We start from the raw sequence: 24,442 nt of genomic DNA on the forward strand, positions 1-24,442 counted from the left end.
TAACATTGGAGGAAGCTGGGGAAAGAATAAATGGAACTCTGTACCATCTTGCAACTCCTCTGTAAATCTAAAATTATTTCAAAATAAAAAGTTAAAACTGAATCTATTGCCCTAGCCAGTGTGGCTCAGTTGGTCAGTTGGAGTGCTGTCTCATAAACTGAAAGGCCATGGGTTTGAATCCCCATCAGGAGGCATACGAGAAGGCAACCAATTGATGTTTCTCTCTCGCTGGTGATGCTTCCTTTGCAGGACAACACTGAACCAACTGTGTTATACCAGTCAGGACTGAAAAACAAATTTTAATTCAATAATTAAAACTCTGCAAAATAAAATGGCTTATTCTGACATTAAAAATTATTTTTGAAAAACTGATTTTCTGAAGCCCTAAAGGCACACAGTCCATTTAATGAATCATTGAATGAAGTGGTTTAAACTAATTGAGTTTTGTTTTTAAAATAAACTTTTCAAACATTTGTAGAAAAATAATAACTCATTATGTAAGTCCATGAAACTTTGGCTAATTTTTTTTTTTACAGAAAAATATTTTTATTTCCCTTTTTGTTCCCCTTTCTTTTTATTGTTGTTAAGTACAATTGTCTCCATTTTCTCCCCATCACTCCCACCCACCCCAGCCAGCCCCACCTCCCACTGTCGATTCTACCCCTCTCTGGCTTTGTCCCTTTGCCCACACGTCCTTTATACATGCTCCCTGACAATCCTTTCCTCTCCCCTCCCCCTGTTATCCCCTCCCACTTCCCAACTTTGGCTAGTTTTTAACATCAAAAGTTAATAATAAATAACTAAGAGGAAATAATAGAGAATATTAACAAATTATGTGCTGTTCGGGAAAATCTAATATATAAAGACAATAAGAAAAATAAAGATAATAATCACAAATGACTTTTAGTTTAGCAAAAAAAATGAGGAAGATAAGAAATTCAGAGTGGGGTGGAAGAGGGTATAAGGGGGATAAGTGGTAATGGCAAAATATACAATAAAAATAAACTAATTATAAAAAAGAAATTCGAAGAAACCATTTTGCATACACACACAAAGATCTCATGAGACAGAAATCATGACTAAGTAGCAATTGCTCTCCCTGGGCTGGATCTCTGAGAAGGCTCAACAGGGGCCTTGGGGCAACCACAGAGAATCCTCTGGATTTTCCAGAAAAAGAATCCCCCAGTTTAGGAAGTTTGCAGAGAGAGCCATGCAAATAGTACTGAAATATACTTTTAGCTGCTTCTGAAAGGCTACGTTTTCAAAACACCTTCAACATTCCAGTGATAAAACATTGACAAGCCTCCCGCATCCCATTTGGTGACAAGCCTGGAATGCAGGAGCCCCTGCAGGCCCTCTGGTTGAAGAGACCAAACTTGGACTATGTAATAAGACCATGTTTAATGAACACCAAAATACAGGTGAGAGCTGCGGGGGCTCAGAGGAAGGGGGAGTGGCGACGGCTGTAGTGATCTTAGGTGGTGGGTAAGCAGTGCTATTTGGTGGGTAAACTACGCCACCCACCACCTTTTCTTTCACAGCCTTTCAACAGTCCTGGGGGACAGCAGAGGGGGATGACTGGCCCCATTTTACAGTGAGGAAAACTGAGTTCCAAACAGGTTCACTAGCTGGTCCAAAGCCACGCAAGTTTCCTGGTCCTTTCTTCAGCCCCACTGTGGTCTGAAGAGATTTGAGTAGGTGGATGGAAGGAGGACAAATACTCCACAGGAAGAGCAAGCCCAGTGTGCAGTTGGGCAGGGTGTGGTATGCAGGAACACTGAGGGGGCTGGCTGAAGGACAGTAACCCTTGGTCCTGGCTGCCGCAGCACAGCCACTTGGGTGTCCGCTTTTCCTCTCTTCCCTCCAGGGTGCCCAGGCCTTCAGGACCAGTTGAGGGGGGTCATAGGGTAGGAGGGCTTTCCCCACCTAATCTTTACTTGGCACCTACTATGCATGAGTCCACTGTAAAGCCAGGGAGGACAGGGAAGAAGGGGAGAGATGGCAGCACAAGAAAATCATGCTATATAGCTGACCACAGTGCTGTGAGAGGGATGCAGAGGGGCTTGTGTTGAAGGTGCCAAGTGGGCAGGGACCTGGGGAGGGTGCAGATCTAGTACATGAACTTGTGAGCCCCAATGAAGTGGAGGTGGGTAGGACTAGATAAGCCAAACACAACAGGCTGGAGTCTGGATGGGATCCTGGGAACCAGGACATCGCAGTGACATGGGGGAGAAATGGGGCCACAACAAAGACTGTAGGAGAGCTAAGGAGGCTCTGGCTGGAGAGGAGGAGGTTTGGAGAAGGCTCTGTTGGTCCAGGCTTCTCCAGGCAGGCCCCTGGAAATGGAGCTGGCTGGTTTGAGGTCAGAGGGCCCTCCTCCGGCCATCCTGGGAGGCCTCTCCAGGTGTGAAAGCACAATGAGGCCCAGCAGAAGCTTCAGGCTCTGCAGAAACACAAGGACATATGATGTCCTTTCTAGCCCTTCATCCCACTGGCCCTTGGCCCTCCCTTGGGAGGAGCCCAGAGTTCAGCACAGGTCCTGCCTTTCCCAACCTCTTTCACCTTGTAGTTAACCATACAAGAGGCAGCCCCTGGAGGCCAGCATGGGAAGGAGAAAACCGGGTTAGAGTCTCCAGGCAGATGCTCCTGCCAAGAAATAGTCCCTAGGGCACCTGTCTCTTCTCAGCACCAACACACAACTGGGGAGCCAGAGGAGCAGGCCAGGCAGGAGGCTGCAGGGCCCTGCACAGAAGCCAGCAGGGGGTGCTATAAACCCACACTTGGCAGGGTTCCTGCGGCCTTTCCAGTCCAGTCCCCACCACGAAGAAATGAACAGGGCCTACAGGACATAGTCCCTCCCAAGCCTTGGGCACAGCATGGCCCACAGAGAGCCAGGGTGTGAGTCCAAGGTGGAGGCAGTGGCAAGTCTAAGCATATCCTAGCAGGGTCCGGAGGCATAGGCCTGGCCAGCTGAGGCCCTGGCACCCCTGCCAGCCCAGTATCAGAGCCCCGGCCGTATCCCAACGCTGCCCATGCATGTGGTGAGATCTTCATTCACTGACTCCTCCCTGAAGAGAGGGCCCGGCCACTGCCCCACCACCCCATCCCACAGCAGCAGCTCGGTCACCGTCAGGACAGGCCTGTCACTGGATGTCAGGGTCCTGGAAGCCCCAGGCCTCCACAGCAGCGATGAGGAAGTTCTCACTGCAGAGGGGCTGGTTGTTGAAAGTGTCGCAGTGGCCCGTGCGGCCCCGGTTCAGGTCCCCGTCGATGTAGAGAGCCTGGCCGCCCCCTCCACCTGGAGGATGCTCAGTCAGTGGCTGCCCATTTGGCACTGCCCAGGAGGTGCTCTCCTCCTGCCCCCAAGCATCGCCACTTGTCCCGGCCCCAGCCCTGCCACAGGCCTAAAACCACAAGGCTGACCTTCAAATCTCTAAAGCCCATCAGTCCTCAGCTGGGGTCTAAACTCTAGGCTAGAACCCCCTTCCCAGCCAGTTTACCCAGAACACCTGTCCCCACTCCCACTCCTCATGCCTGCTCTCTTCCTCTGCCATCATGGGGGCTGTCTGTACTTCAGGTAAGGCTCCTGCCATCTGGGTCAGCAATGGCTGACCCAGGGGCTTTGGCCACCCACTACCCTGTACCCTTCTCCCAGGCTAAGTGAGACCAGCCTGAGATGGAGGGAGATGCCCACCTATGATGAGGCAGTCATTGCCCCCAGCCATGAACATGGACTCAGTCTTGGAGGGCAAGTTGAAGTGCCGGGTGGCCAGGAACGGTGAGAGGCGGTCAGCAGGGTCTGAGGATGAGGACGAGGATGACTGGGAGAGGAGGGATGGAGTGGCAGTGGCCTCCAAGGACACTGGCTTAGTCAGCTCTGGGTGTTTGATGACCACCCATTCATAGCGTTGGACCTCTGGTTGCAACTGAGGGAGGAAAGGCAGTATGAGGAGCAGGTACACTATGCCCTACAGGGCCCTTCTGGTCACTTTCCTCCCACAAAACTTCATTGAAGCCCTTTATGCACGAGGCCTCATGCCTCGGGCTGGGGAGACAGTGCCATACGGGGCAGGTAAGGGCCGCCTGCTCTCACAGAACTATTGGTCTAATGATCACAAACCAGAAGAAAATGGGGAGGTCATCCTGTGGGGTAACTGCGATAACATAGGTAAATAAAGTCATGTAAGTGGGGCTGATGAAGGTGCTGGGCCTGTTGACCGTAGAGCACATGCAGGGAGACCCACTTACCCTAAACACAAAGCATTCTCCAGTTCCAAAGAAGCCCAGTTTGCCTCCAAACTTATTTCTCTCACTCCAGTCTGTTGACAGGTACGCTCCACACACCTGAGGAGAAAGACCCACGGTGATGCTGCACTGTGCTGGCCTGCAGGAGCATCCCCTTCTCAGGCCCTGCTGAGGGGCCACTGTACCATCACAGCTTGGGGTGGAGTGGTATTGTCACAGCATCCTCCACCCCGACTGGAGGGGAAGGGCTGAAGGTAAAGAGAGGTGTGGGAGTCAGAGTTGGGAAGCATGGGATTGGCAGTAAGAGTAGGGGGTGGGTAGCTGCCATCAGCTTGTTTGGGGTGTTTCCATTTGGGCCTTCAAGCACGGGAACAAGCCCCATGTCCACACTCTGATTTTGGGCATCAGCACCTGGGAGGCCCCTCAGATGAAAGCTCCCAGGAGGTACGCCTGCTCGACAACATTCTCCAACCCTGTCAGCCAGCAAAGGGCTTGCTTTCACCATTAGAGTCAAGTCTCTCCAGTGGCTGCAGGGTTCTCCCAAAGTGTCTATCAGAGTCACCTTCTATGATACACATGCACAGGCTCTTTCTGGAAACCCAGATGCAGAGTCTGGAATGGTGTGAGGAACCTAAAACTCCCATGGGTACTGGTCTGGGAGCCACTGAACAAGAAGCCTTTACTGCAGGCAGACACCCCCCATGATGAGGGCACATGAGCTCTGACCTCCCTAGTGTTAGAGGACTTTCCACGAGACAGGTACTGTGGAAGAAAGGGCCCTGAGAACTACCTGTTAGGGGGTGGAGGCAGGTGATGGCAGTCAACTCACCTGGCACTGGCCCATTGTGTTGGGGGGAGGCAGGGCCTTGCTACTAGGCATTTCTGCAATTCTCCTCCTAAGTAGCAAGGCCATTTCAGCAGGGCCTGGATCCTCAGGGGAAATAAGGAGGCCCTGGGTACTTGGGGGTCAGACAGGGAAGCTAGATTCACTTCTTTGTGGAGGGTGGCTCTGCTCTGTGCCCCTAAGCACAGGAAGGCTGGGTGGAGGCTGCAGAAGTACCCACCCTTCCTGGGGCACAGGAGCAGCAGACTCCCCAGAACTCAGAGGCCAGGACCCCAGGTTCCCTCTGGTTCCTGCTCACCTCCTTTTGTGTGGTCTTAATGAGCAGGAGGGTGGGCTCGTGTCCTTCACACTGGAAATACAACCTGGGAAGAGACCACACATTTCAGTCCTGACAAGAAGCAGTTATCCTATACCCCTTCCCCATACCACCTGTAGCCAGCTTCTACTGACTGGCGCCCCTCAGTGTCTGAGAAACCTGGACTGTTTAGGGGTGAATTGGCCTGGAAACAGCATTTCCTTATCTCCTGGGGACCAGGCATAGTGGCCAAGGACCTGGCAACAATCTGGCCTAGGTACTCTTCTAAGCCAAGGTAGGACTTCTCTCAGGCAGCCTGTAGGCTGAGCACTCTGGTAGGGGGAAAGGCAGCATGACAAATGGCCCCCAGCAGACAGAGCTGCGTGCCAGGTGCTCCGAGGAAGCAAGAACAAGAACAAATCCCTGTTCTAGAAAAGCTCAGAGTCCAAGCACGTGGGAGCCAGCTGGCACTGGGGAGCATGTAAGGAGGCCTGAGATTGCCGTTGTGGTGGCTCCAGGTGCCCAGGGCTTGGCTGGCGGCCCTGGCTGCTCTACTTAACCATTCCTCAGTGAGCCTCCCATGTAACAGAGGTTGGGGCTGGGTGGATGCTGCTCCAGCTGTGCCATAATATTTGCAGGGCTACAGACAGTGCCCACCACATGGGCTGGGCTAACTCTGCCTGTGTTGTCTCTGTCAGGTCACCTGTGACCCAAGGCAGAGTTTCTGAGGCCACCTGTAGTATGAAGCTCAAGCGGAGGCTGAACCTGACAGAGCTGCCAGGGAGGCAGTGTGCCCTGGGGAGGCCGGCACAGCCCCAACCCCACAGGGCCAACCTGTTCCTGGCTTGTGGACTGACAGAGTGGGGGTGGGGAGTTCTGAAACACAGCCTGTTTCCTTGAGTCGTCCTCTCTTACAGTTCTCTAAGTGAAGCCTCCCACGTCATCACAGCGCCTACACAGGGACCTGGAGCTGTGGCGTGCATGGCAATGACCCTTGAATTGAAGTGGCCTGGGAGTGAGAGAAGCCCAGAAAAGTGCCTCCCAATTCTAGCCCTCCAGAAAGAGGCAGGGTCTCACCCAGTGTGATCTCCTGAAAGCACAGGCAGAAAAAGAAGCTGGGAAACTTCCGTTCCCTCTGTCCTTCCTGGACTAACTGGCCCTCAGAATTCTTGCCTCAGGGCCTCAGAGGGCAGGTCCAGCCTCCAGCCTCCTGGGCATTACCTGCTCAGGCTGTACCCGTGCTGCAGTGAGGAGAAGAGCAGGAGGGGCTGACAGAGGGCGAATCGCTCAGGGATCCATGACCAGATGTCTCTCATCTCCTTCACACTGACAATCTCTGAGTGGAAGTTTTCCGCATGTACAGCCAGGTGCACAAATTGCCTGGGGAGAGTTTTGAGAGGTTCAGAGCACAGTTGTGACCCCAGTCCTGACCACAACCTCCCACCCCGGGGACGTGCATTGGCTCTCTTGGAAGCTAAGACTGGAGTGTACTTCTCACCTATTTAACCAGGCTAAAGCCTGGTCCTAGGTGCTGTTGGGAAGAAATCTGGTAGAGCTGTCCCCTGGAGGCCCACTCCCATTTCATTACTAAGAGGTGGAGAGCACCCAGTCCAGGTGGGGACAAAAGCACCTTTTCTCTAAGAAATGGGGACAGAAAGTGAGTCAGCTCTGGCAAGATAAGGGCCAGCCAAGCACCAGCAGAGAGCACAATTGAGGCAACCAAGCAGACAGAAGGACAAACAGATGGCACCTGAACAGCTGCCAGGCCATGAGAGCCAGCACAAGCAGGCCCCCAGGACAGCCAGGCCAGAAGACAGAGAATCCAGGCATGGAGATATGGTTTCCAGACCTACCTTTTAGAAAGTGAAACACTGAAAAACAGGAGGAAGCAACGGACGTGGAGAAGAAGAAAAATAAACACAGACAAGGAGAGGTTAGTGGTAAGTATTGATATTCAGAACGTGCCTCCATTTGGCCTGGAAGAAAGGCCTCCACACCTACAGTCATGTCATCTGCCACTGGGAGAGTCTCAGAACACTGTGAGCCCTTCCCATCTATGTTCCCCAGGGGGCTGTGCTCAGGGTAAGGGGGCTAGGCCCAGCAGAAAGGGAGCCCAGAGCTGCAGGGATGGAGAAGGGGCTGCTGTAAAATGGCTCAGCACACTACCTGATCTTCTGGCCTTGTGGTCCATACCTAGCTTTCATCTCTGTCATGGGCCTCAGGCCTGAGGACTGTGGCTGGCACCTTCCATTCCCACAGTTGCCTCAGCAGCCTGTGGCTATAACCAGGAAGGCCCTTTCTCCCTTCCTGTGGTTTTCTATCCATGCACAGATGGCTGGCTGGCAGCAGGCAGAATAAAAGGCTGGCAGGACAAGCTTATGCCCAAGACTTCGGGATGTATTCCACCAAAGCCCCACCCTAAGTGGGCCCCTGGCTGCCTGCCTAGGGACCTGCCTACCTCTTCTGTTTGACAGTGATGCCCTTCTGCTTCAGAGCTTTCTCATTGGCCATCTGCAGGAGCTGAATCTCCTTCCGAGAGAAGAGGCGGATGGCAAATGCTTTCTCCAGCAGCTTTTCAGGAGACACTGTCTTGGCAATGTCCTTGACGAAGGTACGGATGTCTTGCTTCACGTTATCTGACTCAAACGGCTGCCCAGCTCTCACCTTGTGAAAGAACTTCAGGATTGCCAGTGCAACGCGGTACAACACTTTGTAACCTTCCACCAGAAAGACATCAAAGACACGAGCAAAGTAGTTGAGGGGCAGTTCCCCAAATAGCCAGCGCTGCCAGTCTGCGTAGACCTGTAGGACATCCTCCGACACGGCCACCATCAGCTTGTGAGCTGCCTGGCAGTACTTGTTCACCAGGTCCCCAAATGTCATGCAGGAAGACTCAAAGGCCAGAAAGCTCTGGTCAATCAGCTTCTTGCTGGGGTCGTTGCAGGCCAAGATGCGGCAGGCCTTTTCAAAGCACTCAGCCTCATCAATGCTGTAGTGCAGCAGCAGGGCTACAACTGCAGGCAGGGCGGGGCAGAAGGAGATGTCAGGGAACTGGTTGGCAATGCACAGCAGAATCTTCCGAACAGCATCCTCACCCCGTGTGTTCAGGCAGTAGCTGGGCACCTGCGTGTTGTCCACAAACTCAGGCAAGGGCAGGCTGCTGCTGCTGTGCTTACCCACGATCTTGCCCACGATGTCACTGTACACACTAGCATCAGGCGTGACAGTGCGGCAAGGGATGTCCCGGATCAGGCGCTGGTACACCTTCCCTCGCAGAGCGTGGCTGTGGGCCCAATAACCTTGGCGTGCCAGCTGCTTCAGGTCTTGCAGCTCTGTGCAGCTCAGTTCCTTGGGTCCCAGGTCCTGGATGGCAGTGTTCATCTTGTCTCTGTCCACAAAGCAGTTGTACCCCTCGGAGTCCATATTGCAGGGCGTACCCGGGAGGAGGGCCCACCCGGGAGGAGGGCCCTGGGCTACCAGGAGAGAGCAAAGAGCAGCTAAATCCTCCAGCCCCCTCTCAGCAGATTTTCTGCTAAACTCTTTGCCATGCCATACCCTATAGGATTAAAAAACATGCTTAGTATGCATGTATAAAGGTTCACATTTTAAAAAACATATTTTTGTTTCACTCTACAGTATTACGAGGGTTTACATTTAAAGTAAGTGGATATTCTGAGAATTCATTATGAAGTGTGGCATATCTTTTCATGGGGCTTATAAAGTTACTATAATAGGTCACACAGCTTATAAAATATTGGGAGGCTAGAAACGAGTTCCTAGAAGGCTTTGAGAGAGAGCATGACCCTGCTGAAAACAACTCCCAGCTAGGTGGTGGAAGACCAATCAGGCTCCCACACACCACCACCCTGTAGCCCAACCTTCTGAAAAGTGGTTGATTAAGAGGACCGATTTAAGTCAAGAGATGCTTTGCTTCAGTTCATGAAGGCTTCAGGCCTTTAACCAGCTGTGTGTCGTGAGGAAAAGACAGCTAGGTGTCAGGCAGGTACTGCAGAGAAGCAGTACTGGTGGGGAGTAGACATGAAGGCTGAGAAATGAATGAAGCTGTCACAGCTTCAGAATTAGACATTTTTACATCCAAATGAACCAGAATATTGGGGGATTTGGTGCTGTCTTTCCATTTGGGGAAACTATTGAAATTCAGGCAGACATTAAAAAATGGGTAAAATGTGCTATATGAGACTCTCTGGCTGATAGGTAGACAGTGAGTCAGAAGTCTACTGCTGAGGATACCATAATTTAACATTTGTTTTTGCTAAAGGCTACTGTCCTCAGCTTTTACAATGGTCTGCACATGCACCTCAGACTAACCTTTCTGCCTGCAATGGGTAAGCGTCTGGAGATGTCACAAGGGTTTGCTTCAGTGAGTTTTGGTAAGTAGCCAGATCATTCCAGTTTCTCTTGAATCTAGAACATTCATCTGTAAATACAAAAAACAAATAATAACTTAAGAAGAATGAGTATAAAGAATTATAGTATAAAACCTGTACTATGAGAAGATGTCTTAAGAAAGCACTTAGATATGATTTTTTAATAGTAAAATATACATAACAAATTTACCATTTTAACCATCTGCAAGTGTACAGTTCAGTGGCATTAAGTACCACATTGTTTGTGTAATACCATCCATCTCTACAACTTTTTCATCTTCCCAAATTGACACTTGGTGCCCATTAAACACTAACTCCTTGTCCCCTACTCACCTGCAACCACCATTCTCCTTTTTCGTCTCTAAGAATTTGACTACTCTAAGTGCTTCATATTAGTGCAATCATACAATCAATATTTGTCTTTTTGTGTCTGGTTTACTTCACTGATCACAATATCCTCAAGGTTCATTTATGCTTACAGCATGCATCAAAAAATTTGTTTTAATTTAACAACTTTATTTTTTAGAGTAGATTTAGGTTCACAGAAAAACTGAAAGGCACAGAGATTTCCCATACACCCCCTGCCCCCACACATGCACAGACTCCTCCATTATCAACATCCCTCACCATGAGTGGTACATTTGTTGTAATGGATGAACCTACTTTGATACATCACAATCACCTAACATTTACAGATTAATGAAGGTTCGCTCCTGGTGTTATACATTCTATGTTTTGGACAAATGTAAAATGACATGCAATCTCATTAGAGTATCATATGGCGTATTTTCACTGCCCTAAAAAATCCTCTGTGCTCTACCTATTCACCCCGTCCCCATTTATCAGAATTTCATCCCTTTTTATGGCTAAATAACATTCCATTATATGAATAGAGCACAATTTGTCTATCCATTCACTTGTTGATGGACATTTGGGTTGTTTCCACATTTTGGCAAAGTAAACAATGCTGTTGTGAAGGTGGGTGTACAAGTATCTGTTGAAGTCCCTGCTCCACTTCCTTTGCATATAAAGGTATATCCACTGATACTGCTTTTATAAGGGCTCCCCCATAGAAAACATTAATTAAAATAAGGTTTTCTGACAACATCCACTTTATATATCCCTGAAAAAGCCCTGCCCACAGCAGAACTAGACCTGCTGCCAGTGTGGAACCTTCTTCCTCAGAAGAAAAGAAACCCTAGTTGGGGTAGACTTGTTTGCTCTGTTCTGGAGGGGAAAGCGGTGAGGATTCCCTTCTTCTCCAGGTTATGAAGACCAGGCCAATAAGCCCACTCAGACCCTCACGGCCATGCCCAGGTTGTACTCCACAATCTTCCATATGTAAATTACCTATAGCTTTTAAATCTTCATTCTAGGCTCTGAGCCCACTAACCTCTGGAGAGACCCAGGCCCATCCTGTTTGTGAGGAAAGGAACCAGCTCCTTCTCAGAGTGAAAAACATGTTTATAAACAGAACAAGAGCAGGGCAGGACAGCCCCAATCCTCACTCAAAACTGGCTTCAGATTCAGGTTGAATATTAAACTGGAAACTCCAAAAGTGATTATCGCACTTCGCAAAGTTCCTTCAGAGAGGACCCATGGTTTTGCTTGTTGCAGCAAGTTGCCCAGAGACACAGAGATTCAGAGGGACTCTGAGGCAAGAACACAAGTAGGAGGCCCTAAAGGAGGCCCCTAGGTCCCCACAGGCCTCCTCCCCAAGCCTGCATCAAGAAGAGAGTATGATATTGCTGGGGCTGGGCAAAAAGGCTTACAGTGACCTTCTCAGGCATCCATAAAACCAGTTCCAAGGTGGTTTCCTTAGGTTTCTTTTTACACAAATGCATAATCACAAAAAAGTCAAAGAATACACAGTTACAGAGTAAAAATGTAAAGTTCTGTTTACATTACCCCTTCAATCCTATTCCCTCTTCCACCTAAGATAATCAACCATTGCTCACATGTTAGTGCATATCCTACAAAACCTTTTCTTATATTTACACACACATTCATAGCTGAATTAGATTGTTAAGGCTGGCTACTGGGAAGGGGAAGCCAGGAGACGAGGAACAGATCAAAACATTAAATTATCCATTGGATGCTCAAACCCTAGAGGTCTGTTTTACAGTTGAAGTGATGCTCTCACCCTGTTGTTACTCCACCTGCAGCATGCGGCCACAGTGCAGCCATCATGGGGCCAACACACGATACCTGCTCCCCTCCATGAAAGAAGGCCTCACCTGTTCCCCGAAGTCCCCCAGCTCCTGACAAGGCCGAGGGAAAGAAGGGAGGCAGGAGCAAATGTGGGAAATGATCCAGTCTCGAGTCAGATAGTCCCGGCTTCAAAGTCCAGCTTCACCACTTATTTGCCTGAACCTCAAACAAGTCATGGCTCTTCCCCGAAAGGCACATGCCTATCTGTAAAACTGAGCTGACAAATACAACCCACCTCACCTGCATTAGTCCCCACATGACACCTGAAGGCTGAGGTCTTACTGGGACTCACTGGCTGGGGTGTGGGTGACATCTCCCTCACTCTCACTTCCACTCACCCTGCTCAGGCAGTCTAAGGCAGGCAACTGCAGGGCCCTGCTGGCAGGTGCACTTTCCCTTGTACTCAGAGTGTGGGGCGGGGAGAGAATGGTTTCTCACCACAAACAATGAACTTACCTAAAGGCCACCCTCCTAGGTTTACTGCAGAGGAATGGGGGTGGGAGCAGGACTGGTTCTCTGAGGTAACACCTCTGTATCAGCCCACCCCTGTGGGAGAGGGCTGGCCCCAATTGCCTTCAGCTCCCTGAACTTGCAATGTAGGGAAGTACAGTTGACCTTTGAATAACATGTACTGCACAGATCCACTTACATGAGTACTTTTTGTCAATACTGTAGGTGTATTCTCTTTTATGATTTTCTTAATATTTTCTTTTCTCTAACTCATTGTATTGTAAGATACAGTATACAAATACACACACACACATATAAAACATACAAAATAGTGTCAATTGACTATGTTATTGGCAAGGCTTTCAGTCAATAGAAGGCTGCTAGTAAAGTTTTGGTGGAGTCAAAAGTTTTATGTGGATTTTCTTTTTTTTTTTTTCATTGATTTTAGAGAGAGCTTAAGTGATGAGGAGAAAGCAGCCAGAAGAGCTGAGGAACAGTCTCAGTGGACAATTAGAAGAGCAAGTACAAAGGCCCTGAGGTAGGAATAGGCCCAGTATGTTCCGGGAGGAGAAGGGCACCAGTGTGGCAGAGCACGATGAGCAAGAGCAAGAGCAGCAGAGACACCCACAGAATGGACTGTGCACAGGGAGGGGTTTGGATTTTATTCTAAGCGCAGAGGGAAGCAGTGAAGGGATCCAACGGCTGTGTTTAAAAGCCAATTGTCAGGATTAATTGAGACTGTTTATAGAAAGCACTCGGCATAGCCTGACATACCAGGGCAGCTCACACATCCTGAAGGCATCCCAATATTACTGCTCCTTCGGGTCCCCTGGCCTGGCACTGGCTCTGAGATGTCTGGGACGTGACAGGGTTTTGGTGGGTCAATGCTTGATCAGTCCTGCAGAGGTGCAGCACAGAAGGCTACCACTAAGGTTCTCCCACAGGCCCACAGGTCCCCTGCTCTCTCTCAGGGATGGTCCCTCCAAGCGGCCACTCTGACAGACCTTCCCCTTCCCTGCTGTGCCACTGCTTCCCACACAGAAAGTCCCCTCCAGTGACCCTCACATCCTTTTCCCTCACAATGACTGTGCTTGTTTTGAAAGTTCAGGCTATCTGATGGGAAGCAAATATTTCTTAAAAAGAAAAATAAAAACATTCATGGAAGTGAGTGACTTTTATTTCCCCAAAATATATCTTGCTATGTTGGTGACACCTCTGTCCAGTTCCCCATACTGTCATGATGACAAATGCTGCCAATGTACTCTGTCCTGTGTCTGCCTAGGGCAAGTTCACATCAGACTCTGAGACCCAAAGTGTTAAGGGACCCCTGCAGTAACCGCAGCCCCACAGTCCCACAGAGAACTCCCCAAACAGTGCCCAAAGAAAGAAGAAGGTGGCCAGGTGGCCAGCTAGGGTGGGAGGAGACCAGGCTGCCTATGGGCTCTGCATGCAGCCCTCCAAGATTTCTGATCAGGACCAGGGTGGGAGGGGAAGCAGATAAAGAAGGAAGGACAAGACTTTAATGTGGATAGTTGGGCGGGAGACATCAGGACCAGCTGGGGTTCAGGACCCCCATCCTCACCCCATCCTCAGGGACAGCCAAACATAAATCCCACAACTGCTGGCTGTCAGGCAATTTATCTTGGCATTTCTATCTCTAGTCCTGAGGACACCACCATGGCATGGGAATGTGCTCCACCTTATAGATGAGGAAACTGGGATACAGAGAGGTACCTGGGAGGGGGGTTTCCACGTATAAAGAGAACTATCCCTGGTCTGTCAGCCTCCAGAGTGACAGCTCCACAGTGTCTGAGGTCACTTTCCCACCCAGGTCAGCCTGCCCCACCATGTTCTTTCCCCAGTAAGTTCAGGGCTAGCTTTTCCATGATAGCTGCTGTCCCAAAACACTGCCTCAGGTCGGATGAGTCACAGGACCTCTTCGTTTCTCACCTCTTAAGTGGACAACATGATTTCCCCAAAGAATTAAATTTGAAAACAATTTTGTTTTCATGTGACGAACACAGACCCTCACATTAAGCCTGGGCAATTCCATCTTTACCACCCACCAACATTGGGTGCTGCACCCCCTATCCAGTCTGCCTTTCCTGGGGGGGCAGCACCCCATCATGACCCCACTTCTCCAAACTTTTATTGATTTGACAAACTTATATTGAGTTGCCTTTTCTGGGCTGGGTCTTGGGCAGGGCACCAGGGACAAGAGAGTAAAAGACGGCTCTCGAGGACAGTAATGATCGTAGCCCTCACAGGAAGTGCCATGAGGCCAGGCAGGGCACCAGCAGACCACCAAGGCAGGTCAACTCCACATGAGCACTGAAGAAGGTGCAATGGTACCCTGAGTGTACCATAAAGATAGGTGCATAAGGGAGGACACAGCAAGTTGGGGAGCCTCAGGCAGGTGGTGTTGAGTGGCTGACGATGGGATAAGAGGAGGCTAATGGCCGTGAGTGCCAGCTGCACTAGGAGACTGGACATCACCCTCCACATGAAGGAGCTGGAGAAGAGTCTAAGCAGAAGGCAATACGCATTTTAGAAAAATTCCCCTGGTGGCCCAGGAGAAAGGAGGGTAGAGTCCAGAAGAGGAGGCATGAGGAGGGCTGGGCCAAGCCTGGCCAGAGAGGATAGAGAAGATGCGGTGGAACTAAAAGACTGCCTAGGGGTTGGGCGAGGTGACTAATGCTAAGGGGCAGGATCTCAGAAATGAACAGAAAATTACGGCCCCAGGGTGGGGTTTTGGTGGGCAGAAGCAGCTCTCCATGTTGAAGTTGAAAGCCTCTTATGACATAGATGCCTCTCAGGCAAATGCCAGAGCCGCTCAGGTTGGAGGCAGAACCCTGGGCTGCCATGCCAAGGTCTTGGCCAGACACTCAGCCCTCAGCCCAGAGACCCATGCTGGCTCCTGGACTTCTCACCCAATTGACCTCACAGAAAGTGCCCCCCCCCCCCGCCCCACACACACACCAGGATGCCACCAAAGTGCCAACTGTGGTGTCACTGGGCAAAAGGCACCCTGTGCAGAGGAAGATTGGCACTTACCAGGACTGCCTACCCACTCCTACTGCTCCCTACCCAGCCTGAGCCTATTACCCCACATTGGCTGCAAGAACAGCTCATGGTTACAGGACCCAGAGCTCAGCCTGGCTGGCCTTAGTCACTGCCACAGGAGGATGGATGTTCTGTGGGTGTCAGCTGCTGTGTCTCAGTTCTTCCTCTCCAGTCAGAGCAATGTTACATCTGTTTTCCAGGAGTGGAACTAGGAAACAAAGAACTAAGAGGAAGGAGCCTGCAGCTCCAGAATGGCAGATAACTGGGTGAGGATAGGAAGGAATGGCAGTGAGGTGCTCTGTTCTGGGCCTGAAGAGTTCTATGTGACAAGGAAACACATGCTCCTCTGTTTCCCCAGAGCAGAATTCAGAACATCTGCTCTCTCGCTAGTCTGTCTGCCTTAGAGACCATCAATCCCCAGTGAGGTGGAGCTTGCAGAGGTGGAGCAAGCAGGAACAGCAGAATGACTGAGTCTCATGACACCTACTTAGCAACAGGGGACAGGCATGCAGAGTTGATAGCACCTCACTCCTTCAGGTATGCAAGGTCTGGAGATGAGAAAGACACAGCAATTATAGAACATGTTCACTGCCTGATAAGGAGATGCTCAGAGTGCCAGGGACGGGGGCAGCAGGTGAGGAATGTGGCAGCAAGACAGGGAAGGGAAAACAACCTGTGTAAGAAGGAAGGGTGCATCTGGGTGGTTGAGAGTGTGACTCAGCTTGAGGGGCATTAGGGTAGGGGGCAGGGGCCATGGGACAGCTGGAAGGCTTCTGGGCAGGGGAAGGTAGAAGGAGGTGAGGGCTCAGGAGATATTACTGAGGCCATCCACCGTGGACAACCAGAAGGGGAAGGGACAGGCTTGGAACAAGATGCACTCTAAGGTTGATGATGAACCCCCTCCTCCTGTTACATTATGCAGAAACCTTCCTCTCTCCAAGCCTGAGTCAAGTCTAACTTCTTCATGAGAAGCTCTATCCTCCCACCCACAGGGAAAGGCCAGGGAAATGTCAAACCCCACCCCAGAAATCTGCTATAGCCCCCAGAGACACTGCTTTAGGACTTTGTCTCAGCTGTAGGATGATTCTGAATTCTGTGGATGGCCACTGGTGACACTGTTACTGACTGAGGTGACCACTGTCACTGATCCTCCGCATTCCCTTGTCTTGCTGCCCTCTTTTTGCCTACCTCACCACCATTCTCAACTCTCATCTTTCTCTGGAACTTGTCTGTGGGAAATAATCCATCACCTCATCCTCTCCCAGAATGCACTCTTTCTCCTCTGGTCATATAGCGGCAGGCTCTCCCCAGGACCCTGCTGGCCCCTCCCTTCAGGCTTTCCCCAGGACTCTGCCCCTTTCTCTCCAGCTCATGGCCTCCATTCCTTGGCTGTCATCACAAAGCTCGAGGGTTGAGTGGGCAGCCCTGGTGTGAAACTCCTCAAGTTCAGAAGTCTTTACATCTCTAGCATTTTGTCCACAGCCTGGTCAGCCCCAGAAACCGCTCTACCCAGAGGCAGCACATCACAACCCTACTCTCTCCTAGCTTTTTTCTAGAGCTCTTCATTGCCTTCCTCCCACCCGCATGACTCCATCTCCTTCCCCTACCAGTCCCTTGTGGCTTTATGCCTCTGCCCGCTCAGCCTAGACCTGTTCTACCAAGTTCCTCCTGCACTTCCGTCTCAGCCACAGGCAAAATCCTCAGGAGAAGCCAGACTGAAGCATGCTTCTCCATGCTGGTATACCAACTGTAGAGGGAAAAATCACACCGCCTTGCTCATGACCTGGCAGCCCTTCCTGGCATGCCTCGCCAGAACCTTCTCCTATTCCTTATACTAACACATCGGCCCTCAGCCCTTGCCCTCCCTCTCTCCTGAGAACAGGGTGCCAGGCAGGAGCTTCCTCTCCTCTCTGACCCTGGCTCTTGACCTGCACCCCCACGCTTGGTCCTGGATCTCACTTCCTGGGGACCCCAACTCTCCTGCATTTTTAACGGTCCCTTTCTGCTGTTACATACCGGAAAACAGACACTCACAGAACCTGATGCTCCACTTCAGCTCTGCTTCTCCTCTCCTTCCCAGTCGAGTTTCTGGTGAGAGCAGGCTGCACCTGCCTCCCAGCCCTCCCGCCTTCACTGCCTGACTGCTGGATCATTTAACTGACACCTTTGGACCCTTATCTCCCTGAAGCACACACAACTGACCTTAGTGCTCTCTGGTCTCCTCTCCCTGGGCCTCCTGAAACTCTTCCCTCATGTCTGCCCCCTCACCTCTGTGGCTTCTGCTGTTCTTCTGCCTGTCTCTTAAATATCCCTTTTGCAGGAGTTCATCCTTGTCTCAGCCTAGAATCCTCGATGAGCTCAAGTCCTGTATTTCCAACTGCTTTCCTGAACATTTCTTTCTTTGCATGCTCCATGCGACTCCAACATGTTCAGCTCTGACTCCCAGTGTGCTCTGCCCCACTCTTTACCTGAAACCATGTCCTGGATCCCCTGCCATCCCCTTAGGATCTGGCCCTACCTGCCCTCCAAAGGCAGCTTTAGGTTGCCCACACAGCACCAACTGCAGCCTCCATGACACACACACAGGTTATGTCCACAGTCGGGAAGAAAGACAGGACACACGTGTTCTCCTTTCTCCTCTTGGTCCAATCTACTTCAAGCCTCACGGCGAATGTCCCTTTCTCCTTCCCAAAGTCCCAGGCAGGGCTGAAGGCACTTTGGCTGCATTCTATCCCGCCTTATCCAAATCTGTTTTAACTCTTGGCACGTCATTGTGATGACCTGCTTATGAGTCCAGCTCTTCTCTTATACTGTGACTTTTGAGCCAGGTGTCTCACACCACACCCAGTGCACCCAGGAAGAAGGAAAGAGGCAGAGACTCAGAAATATCCCAAACTACCTGGGCCCAAGAGGAAAATTTAATTCTAAACAATAACAACAGGGAGCATTGTTTAGGCATATGACCTTCCCAGCAGGCATCTTCACATGATGGGATGGCAGGCCATGCTCTGCCTCAGCCCTGAAGCAGAGCACAGGGATTTCTCAAATATTAATGGCAACTTGCATTCCACAGTGACTATCAGGCAGCCAGTTACTGGGGAACTTGATAGTGGGCCCTTTGCTATAGCACACAATAGAGGGCACGTGCCAGCTACAAAGGGTGTAACCATTAATGGCATTAGCATTAGGCCTTAGTCACAGCACCGCAGGCCAGTTGGCTGGCCCGTCTGCCTGCCATCTGTCAGAAGTTCAAATGCAGGTCTTACCAGGGGTGCCTGAGCCTATGGCATGGGCCCCAAAGAGGGAAGCGTCCCAACCTTGTTAGCCACTTAAAACAGTTCCCTGCATCCCTTTCTCAGGTAGAAAAATTTTTCCCCCCAGCCTGGTCTAGCCTACCCACAGGCAGGGGCTGGGGTTGGAGTGGGGGTCTGCTAAGTCAGGATCTTTACCAAAGGGTCCTCCCAATAGCAAGTGTGGGAAAATATCCCCAGGGCACAAGATAAACCAGCTAGCTGCACAGAAGGAGAATCAGAGAAAGAGAACTAGGCTGTCAGCAGCATTAGGATTTTGACTGGTCAGAATTCCAAGTGAGGCGCCTTCAACAGATGGGCCTCTGAAGGCCAGGCACATAGCTGGTTCTCCATCAGTATCTTAAGATCTGAGAACAGAGCCAGGAATCTTGCAGATTTACTCATTTTGATAGGTCCTCAAGACACCTCCTGAATGCTGGTGTGCCAAGCGCTGTAATACAAAGATGTGAGGCCCAGCTCCAGGTCTCTATGAGCTTCTGGCTGTGGGGACATGGGTGTGCTGATCATGCCAGCTCAGGTACTGGTGCTATGACAGAAAAGCTCAGGGTATGTGGACCCCCAGCACATGAGGAAAGAAGGGTTGGGAGCCAGTGCTGCCTCAGCTGAGTCCTGAAGGATGTGGTAGCCTATGTCCAGGAAGTAGCAGAAGCAGCAGAAACAGCAGAAACAGCATGGACACAGGATAGGGCCTCGGACAGCACGGTCATTTGGGATGGCAAGCCTTTCAGCTCTTTAAGGGGGCAGCCCAGTGAGTGCCATTTATGGCTCAGATTAAAAGACAATTCTGTAGTCCAGCCTCATGGGCTCCAAGAAGTCAAAGGACCTGAGACAGAGACCCAGGGTTCACCAGGCTGTTGAGGAAGCCACATGCTTCCTCAAGGGTCAGCCCAGGAAGGCAGGAAAACATGCCAGAGGCAGGAGAAGCTAATGTATACACCTAGATCCTTTTAAGGCCTACAGGTTTACCAAGATATGAAGGCTAGAATGACCCTTGCCAGAAAAGAAATTAGAGGAGAATTAGGGAATGAGAGCCAAATGATTCAAGGAAAGGCTGAAGTGACAGGTGAGGGGAATTTTTGGTGGGACACAAGTAATAACCTACATTTAGAACACTACACAGGGCACAGGGCTTTTATTGGTAACAGAATCGCCCATTGGTAAACAGCCCTCAATGTGTATGGTAACCCCATTAAAATTGTTTAACAAGTAGGTAGGCACACATTTTCAGATTATGAAAAACAAGCCAAGCCATGTACAGTGTGTTCTCAATCACCTGTAAAAGGAGAGAGAATGCCTGAGTGGAACGGAGGGAGAAACCGCAATGACTCACATGTGATGACCCCTGCCAGCATATCTTTGTGCAGTACCCAACCAGGCTAGGGGACGACATAACTATACAGGACAGAATGAGATCTTGTCTCACATCTCCTAAGTGAGCAGGTACCAGAGACAAAAATAACTCCTAATGGCCCACGCACTTATCCAGAAGCTGGGCCAAGTCCTGTGGGTGGACAGGGATTCCTTTCCCAGTATCAGCCTTTCCACACCCTCCCCGCTTACCCCTCGGGGTGGGAGAAACAGTGGGGAGAAGCCACCAAATACTTGGCCTCTGTATCAACAGTCCCCCCTGCTGCTAATGCTAAGGTACCACACAGAAACTGGGGTCCTGGAAAGACAGTGAGGGGACCTCAAAAATTCTGCAACCTTGAATCTATCTCTGGGTCTCAGAACACCTTTTTTCAGAGATCTAATTGTGAGAATGCTCTGAGAAGACCAATCTACAGTCTGGAAGGAAAAGTGGTCCTTTGAGATGAGTGACGATCTGGAAGTGTCCCAAAATGCAAATAAACACATGAGACAGGAAGGCCCCTGGAATTGATCACGTGGTTTTTGCACCTTGATCATTTTTACACCTTGCCATTTACACTAACCAACAAACTGGGCATTTGTCACAGAAACGAAAAGCCCACTATCTTGACTCCACACCTCAAAAAAGGCAAGGGTTTATTAATGAGAACTCTTGTTAGCTTATCTACCCTGTTTTATAGACATAAAACATTAGGAGCCTCCAGGGTTCAGTCTTCTTTTTTTCCATACACTCTCCTGGGAAGGCCAATCCCACTACTCCCTGGCTCTACTGCTACACAGGAAGGAGTCCCCAAAATGATCTTGAGCCCAGTACACTCTCCTTGGCTCCAGACCAACATACTCAGCGGTACCCCTACTGCTGAGAAGTCTTACTGTCCCTCAGCTCAACATCTCCAAACTTCAAGTCATCACCTGCCCCCAAGCCTGCCCTCCTCCTGCACACTGTGTGTGGCATGGACCCAGGTGCTGGTCACCCAATCTTGGACTGTTCCCTAAGTCCTCCTTTCTCCCTTGCCCTTCCCCCACCCCCACAACCACTTGCCTCATGGTTTTGCTCTCCTTTCTGTACCCCACTGTCCTTTATTAATGCTGGGCCTTATGTTTCTCTAGAGGTGCTAAGGTGGTCCCTTAACCAACCAGGTCTCAGTGCAACCCTTCATCAATCCACCCTGGCAACCGCAATCTGATCAGTCACTCATAGACCCAAGATCTCTTGGTGACTTCCCACTGCTCTCAGGGTAAAATTCAAAGTCAGGTCTGGTACTCAAGGCCTCTTCCAATCTGCTGCCAGCTTAGCTCCTTAATTTCATCTCCCTCTCTTTATCCCAACCACCAGAGCTACCCACTGCCCTTGTTCTAACAGGTGGTAGGTGGGTCATGCCCTTGTTACTTCACAAACACTGTCTCTGCCCAGAAGGCTCTTTCCCTCACATGGTCTTGCCACTCCTATTCATTTTTCAAAATTTAGCTGAAGCCTTTCTCAGGAACTGCCACCAAAGGCCACCTGAATGCCACTCTGTGCCCAAAGCAAGCTCTGTCCCCCTGTATGGGAGCACCTCCCATAGTGCCACAGTTCATTTGTCTGTCCCCTGACTCTACTGTAAGCTCCATAAGGGCAGAGAGTCACTCAACTTTGTAACCACATAACACAGGGTACAGGCCTTCCTCATGTGAATTATGATTTCAATAAAGTTATGTGGAAGGAATTTTTTCAAATCATCAAATAATAAGGTTGATTCTTAGTACAAAGCTTGAGGTTTTGTTTCCTTGATAAAGTGACACTTGAAACAGTCACTGAAATTGCTGCTTCAAGTTAAAAAAGGCTTCTTTCTTTCAGGCACAGAGTTTTCATAACAGAAAAGGTATGCTCAAACAGGTAAAACATTGAACAGGGTAAATGTTAAGTACCTTTTAATAACCTGCTTCATTGTCTTTATGTACTTTAAACCAGAAACCACCTAAAAGCAAACTTAGATATGTCATCTGAGGTTAACTTAGACTGTAATGAGAATTAGAAGCAACAATGCGTGCCCAAGGTCACTTGGCCTTCTGGACAGTCCTGGCAGGTGTGGTCAGCAAGAGCTGGTGAGGCCCACCTGCTGGTGAACTTGCAGATCCAGGGAGTGAATTTTATTATTGTTATGAAAGCCTGGCTAGATTACTTCTACACCCACCCCCCGCACCCCCACTGAAGGTCACCCTTACTACCAGATGAAAACCACTACACTAGTTTTACTTAGCACCTTGTTCCATTTCAAGAGGTAGCCGTGGCCCCATTCCATGCCAGACAATGGGGGAGCAAAGATGAATGCAATATGCCTCCAGCTCTGTTCATAGAGAGAGACAAGCTTCTAAACAGAGCACTCACTACCAGATAAGTACATCATGTAAAGGCTTTATCTGAAGGCTGAGAAGATTGGATAAGGGCCAACCTTTAGAATAAAAGGAAGCTGCATGTTGGGGTTGTTCCACTGGCTTGTAAGCCTTTGTAAATGTAACACCTTCGTGAGGTTTCTTGTGCTTTTCTTATCTGGGTTTGTTTCTTCCTTAAAACGAAGAGAACCTACATACTTGTCTTTAAGACAATTAAGCAAACTCAGTGCCTACTATGTGCTGGAAATAGAATGTGAGGATGCAGCCCTCACCTTCAAGTGGAGGAAATAGCTACGTATGTTGAATAATGACATGGTCTTCTTAAAATTCAATTGCCTAGAAGTCCTTGCTAAGTCCCAAGTAAACATACAGAAAAATATAGAAAACCACCTTCAAATGCTTCTATTGGCTCTGGAAAAGCAGACAGACTAATGACTTGGAATGACCATAACACCACCACCACCACCACATCGGCTATCAGGACTGTATCTCCTAGCACACCACTAATCTAATAGTCAACCTGTGCCTCCACACAACTCAGGAGGTCCTTAGACAATCTTTGGCCTTTAATGTTAGCCCAGAGGTTGGTGATCCAGGAGGCCCATGGCACATGTTTCCATAATGGGTAAGGTCACCAGTATTCCTGCTTGAAAACCATGACCAGGTGTGGCCCATCCCCAACCTCTAACTCAGATAGCACAGTGCCCAGGGACCCTGTGGAAACGCTTGTCTCTGAGCCCAGTGGCCAGGCCAAAGGGGCACCCGCCAGACAGGGTTCAACCGTCAGGAAGCAAGTAGGTGGGCATGTCATCCTGTGGCAAGCAAAAGGCAGGAAAAGGATCAGTTGCAAGTCTTAGACAGCAGAACGTTACCAGAGATTCTGTTGCAATTTTGAGTCCAGAAGAGGATTTCTCACCCCTCAGAGACAGACAGTGGCCCGAGGAAGGTGTGACACAGAGCTCCTTCTGACTGATGCCTCTCCATGGGCCAGCCAGCACGCAGACGGCCCTGCCGGTGGGGTGAGTGTCCGGTGGAGCTGAGTGCCGGGGGCCGGGGGCAGTGACAGGAAAACGGCCTCGGGCCGTGGACCTCGGACCTCCGCGCAGCGGCCCACCCCGCCACCTCACCTCCTACCGAGGCCCCACAGTCCGACCCCCACGCCCCACCGAGGCCCCACAGCCCGACCCCCACGCCCCCTCCCTCAGCATGCCCCGCCGCAGTGACAGCCGGCAACCTGGTCCGGCAGTCCCAGAGGCCCCACGGCGGGCCATAACTCCCAGCGCCAAACCCACTGTGTACCCACCTCCGCCGTCGCGCAGCAGCGCTCAGCGCACCGCTTTCTCCTCGGCTCGCCGCGCAACTGAGCGCCGGCTTCCTCACGCATGCGCGCAGACTGCCCCGCCCCCACCGAGCACACGCCAGGAGTTGCCCACCCCGGCGCCCGGGTCTCTGCCACAGCGGACTCTGGGCATGCGCACCGACACCCAGTGCCAGAGCACAGAGAACATGCGCCAGCCCAGGACAGTCCTGGCGCGGAGGGGCAGGAGTTCCCGAACAGTTTCTCTTGGAGAGAGTCGAGTGGGCAGGCGGCTACCAGGCCCTGCGAAGGATAGGGCTAGGGGCATCAGAAGCCAGGAGGGCTGTCCGCAGGAGTTGTCGCCCCTTCCTGGGTTGCGTGTAGACAAGGGAACGCGCGTCTGCGTGGGCACGATGTCCGGCTACTAGTGGGAGAAGGGACGCCGGGGATCCTAAGAGCAGGACTTTAGAGGAGAAGCTCAAAGGCCGAGAGACACAGCTGGATGGAGACAAGAGACAGGGAAACAGCTGGCCAGGAAAGCGGCAGAACACAGGCAGAGACGCTGCAGACAGGGACGCCCAACCGGTAGAGAAAGGG

General features: G+C 50.6%; 1 protein-coding gene across 6 annotated transcripts; it reads right to left on the reverse strand.

The window, feature by feature from the left end:
- Positions 1–1,382: 1,382 nt before the first annotated feature.
- On the reverse strand, positions 1,383–23,947 carry TBC1D24 (TBC1 domain family member 24). 6 transcript variants are annotated; one of them, XM_045820834.1, is made up of 10 exons: positions 23,852–23,947; positions 9,714–9,822; positions 7,843–8,940; positions 7,238–7,255; positions 6,606–6,764; positions 5,310–5,451; positions 4,249–4,344; positions 3,695–3,926; positions 3,128–3,298; positions 1,383–2,443 (listed from the first exon to the last, which is right to left on the reverse strand). In XM_045820834.1, exons 3-9 carry the CDS (start codon positions 8,805–8,807, stop codon positions 3,144–3,146), a joined length of 1,767 nt encoding a protein of 588 aa, XP_045676790.1. In that variant the 5' UTR covers positions 8,808–8,940; positions 9,714–9,822; positions 23,852–23,947; the 3' UTR covers positions 1,383–2,443; positions 3,128–3,143. The 6 variants fall into 6 exon arrangements, with proteins under 6 accessions (XP_045676790.1, XP_045676791.1, XP_045676793.1 ...); XM_045820835.1 differs by having other exon boundaries at positions 1,383–3,298; positions 7,843–8,857; XM_045820837.1 differs by having other exon boundaries at positions 1,383–3,298; positions 5,388–5,451.
- Between the last annotated feature and the right edge of the window lie 495 nt (positions 23,948–24,442).

The sequence above is a fragment of the Phyllostomus hastatus genome, unplaced genomic scaffold (assembly GCF_019186645.2).
Source record: "Phyllostomus hastatus isolate PE091 unplaced genomic scaffold, TTU_PhHast_1.1 phas_scaffold_442, whole genome shotgun sequence".
Classification (NCBI taxonomy): domain Eukaryota; kingdom Metazoa; phylum Chordata; class Mammalia; order Chiroptera; family Phyllostomidae; genus Phyllostomus; species Phyllostomus hastatus.

Excerpts from the sequence above, each read along its gene's own strand:
- TBC1D24 (XM_045820835.1), bottom strand. The coding sequence starts at position 8,807 with ATGGACTCCGAGGGGTACAACTGCTTTGTGGACAGAGACAAGATGAAC. Across the intron at positions 5,452-6,605 it reads CACGGGTACAGCCTGAGCAG|GTTGTATTTCCAGTGTGAAG; the intron begins GTAATGCCCAGG and ends GTCTCTTCCCAG. Across the intron at positions 3,927-4,248 it reads GAGAATGCTTTGTGTTTAGG|TTGCAACCAGAGGTCCAACG; the intron begins GTAAGTGGGTCT and ends TTCCTCCCTCAG.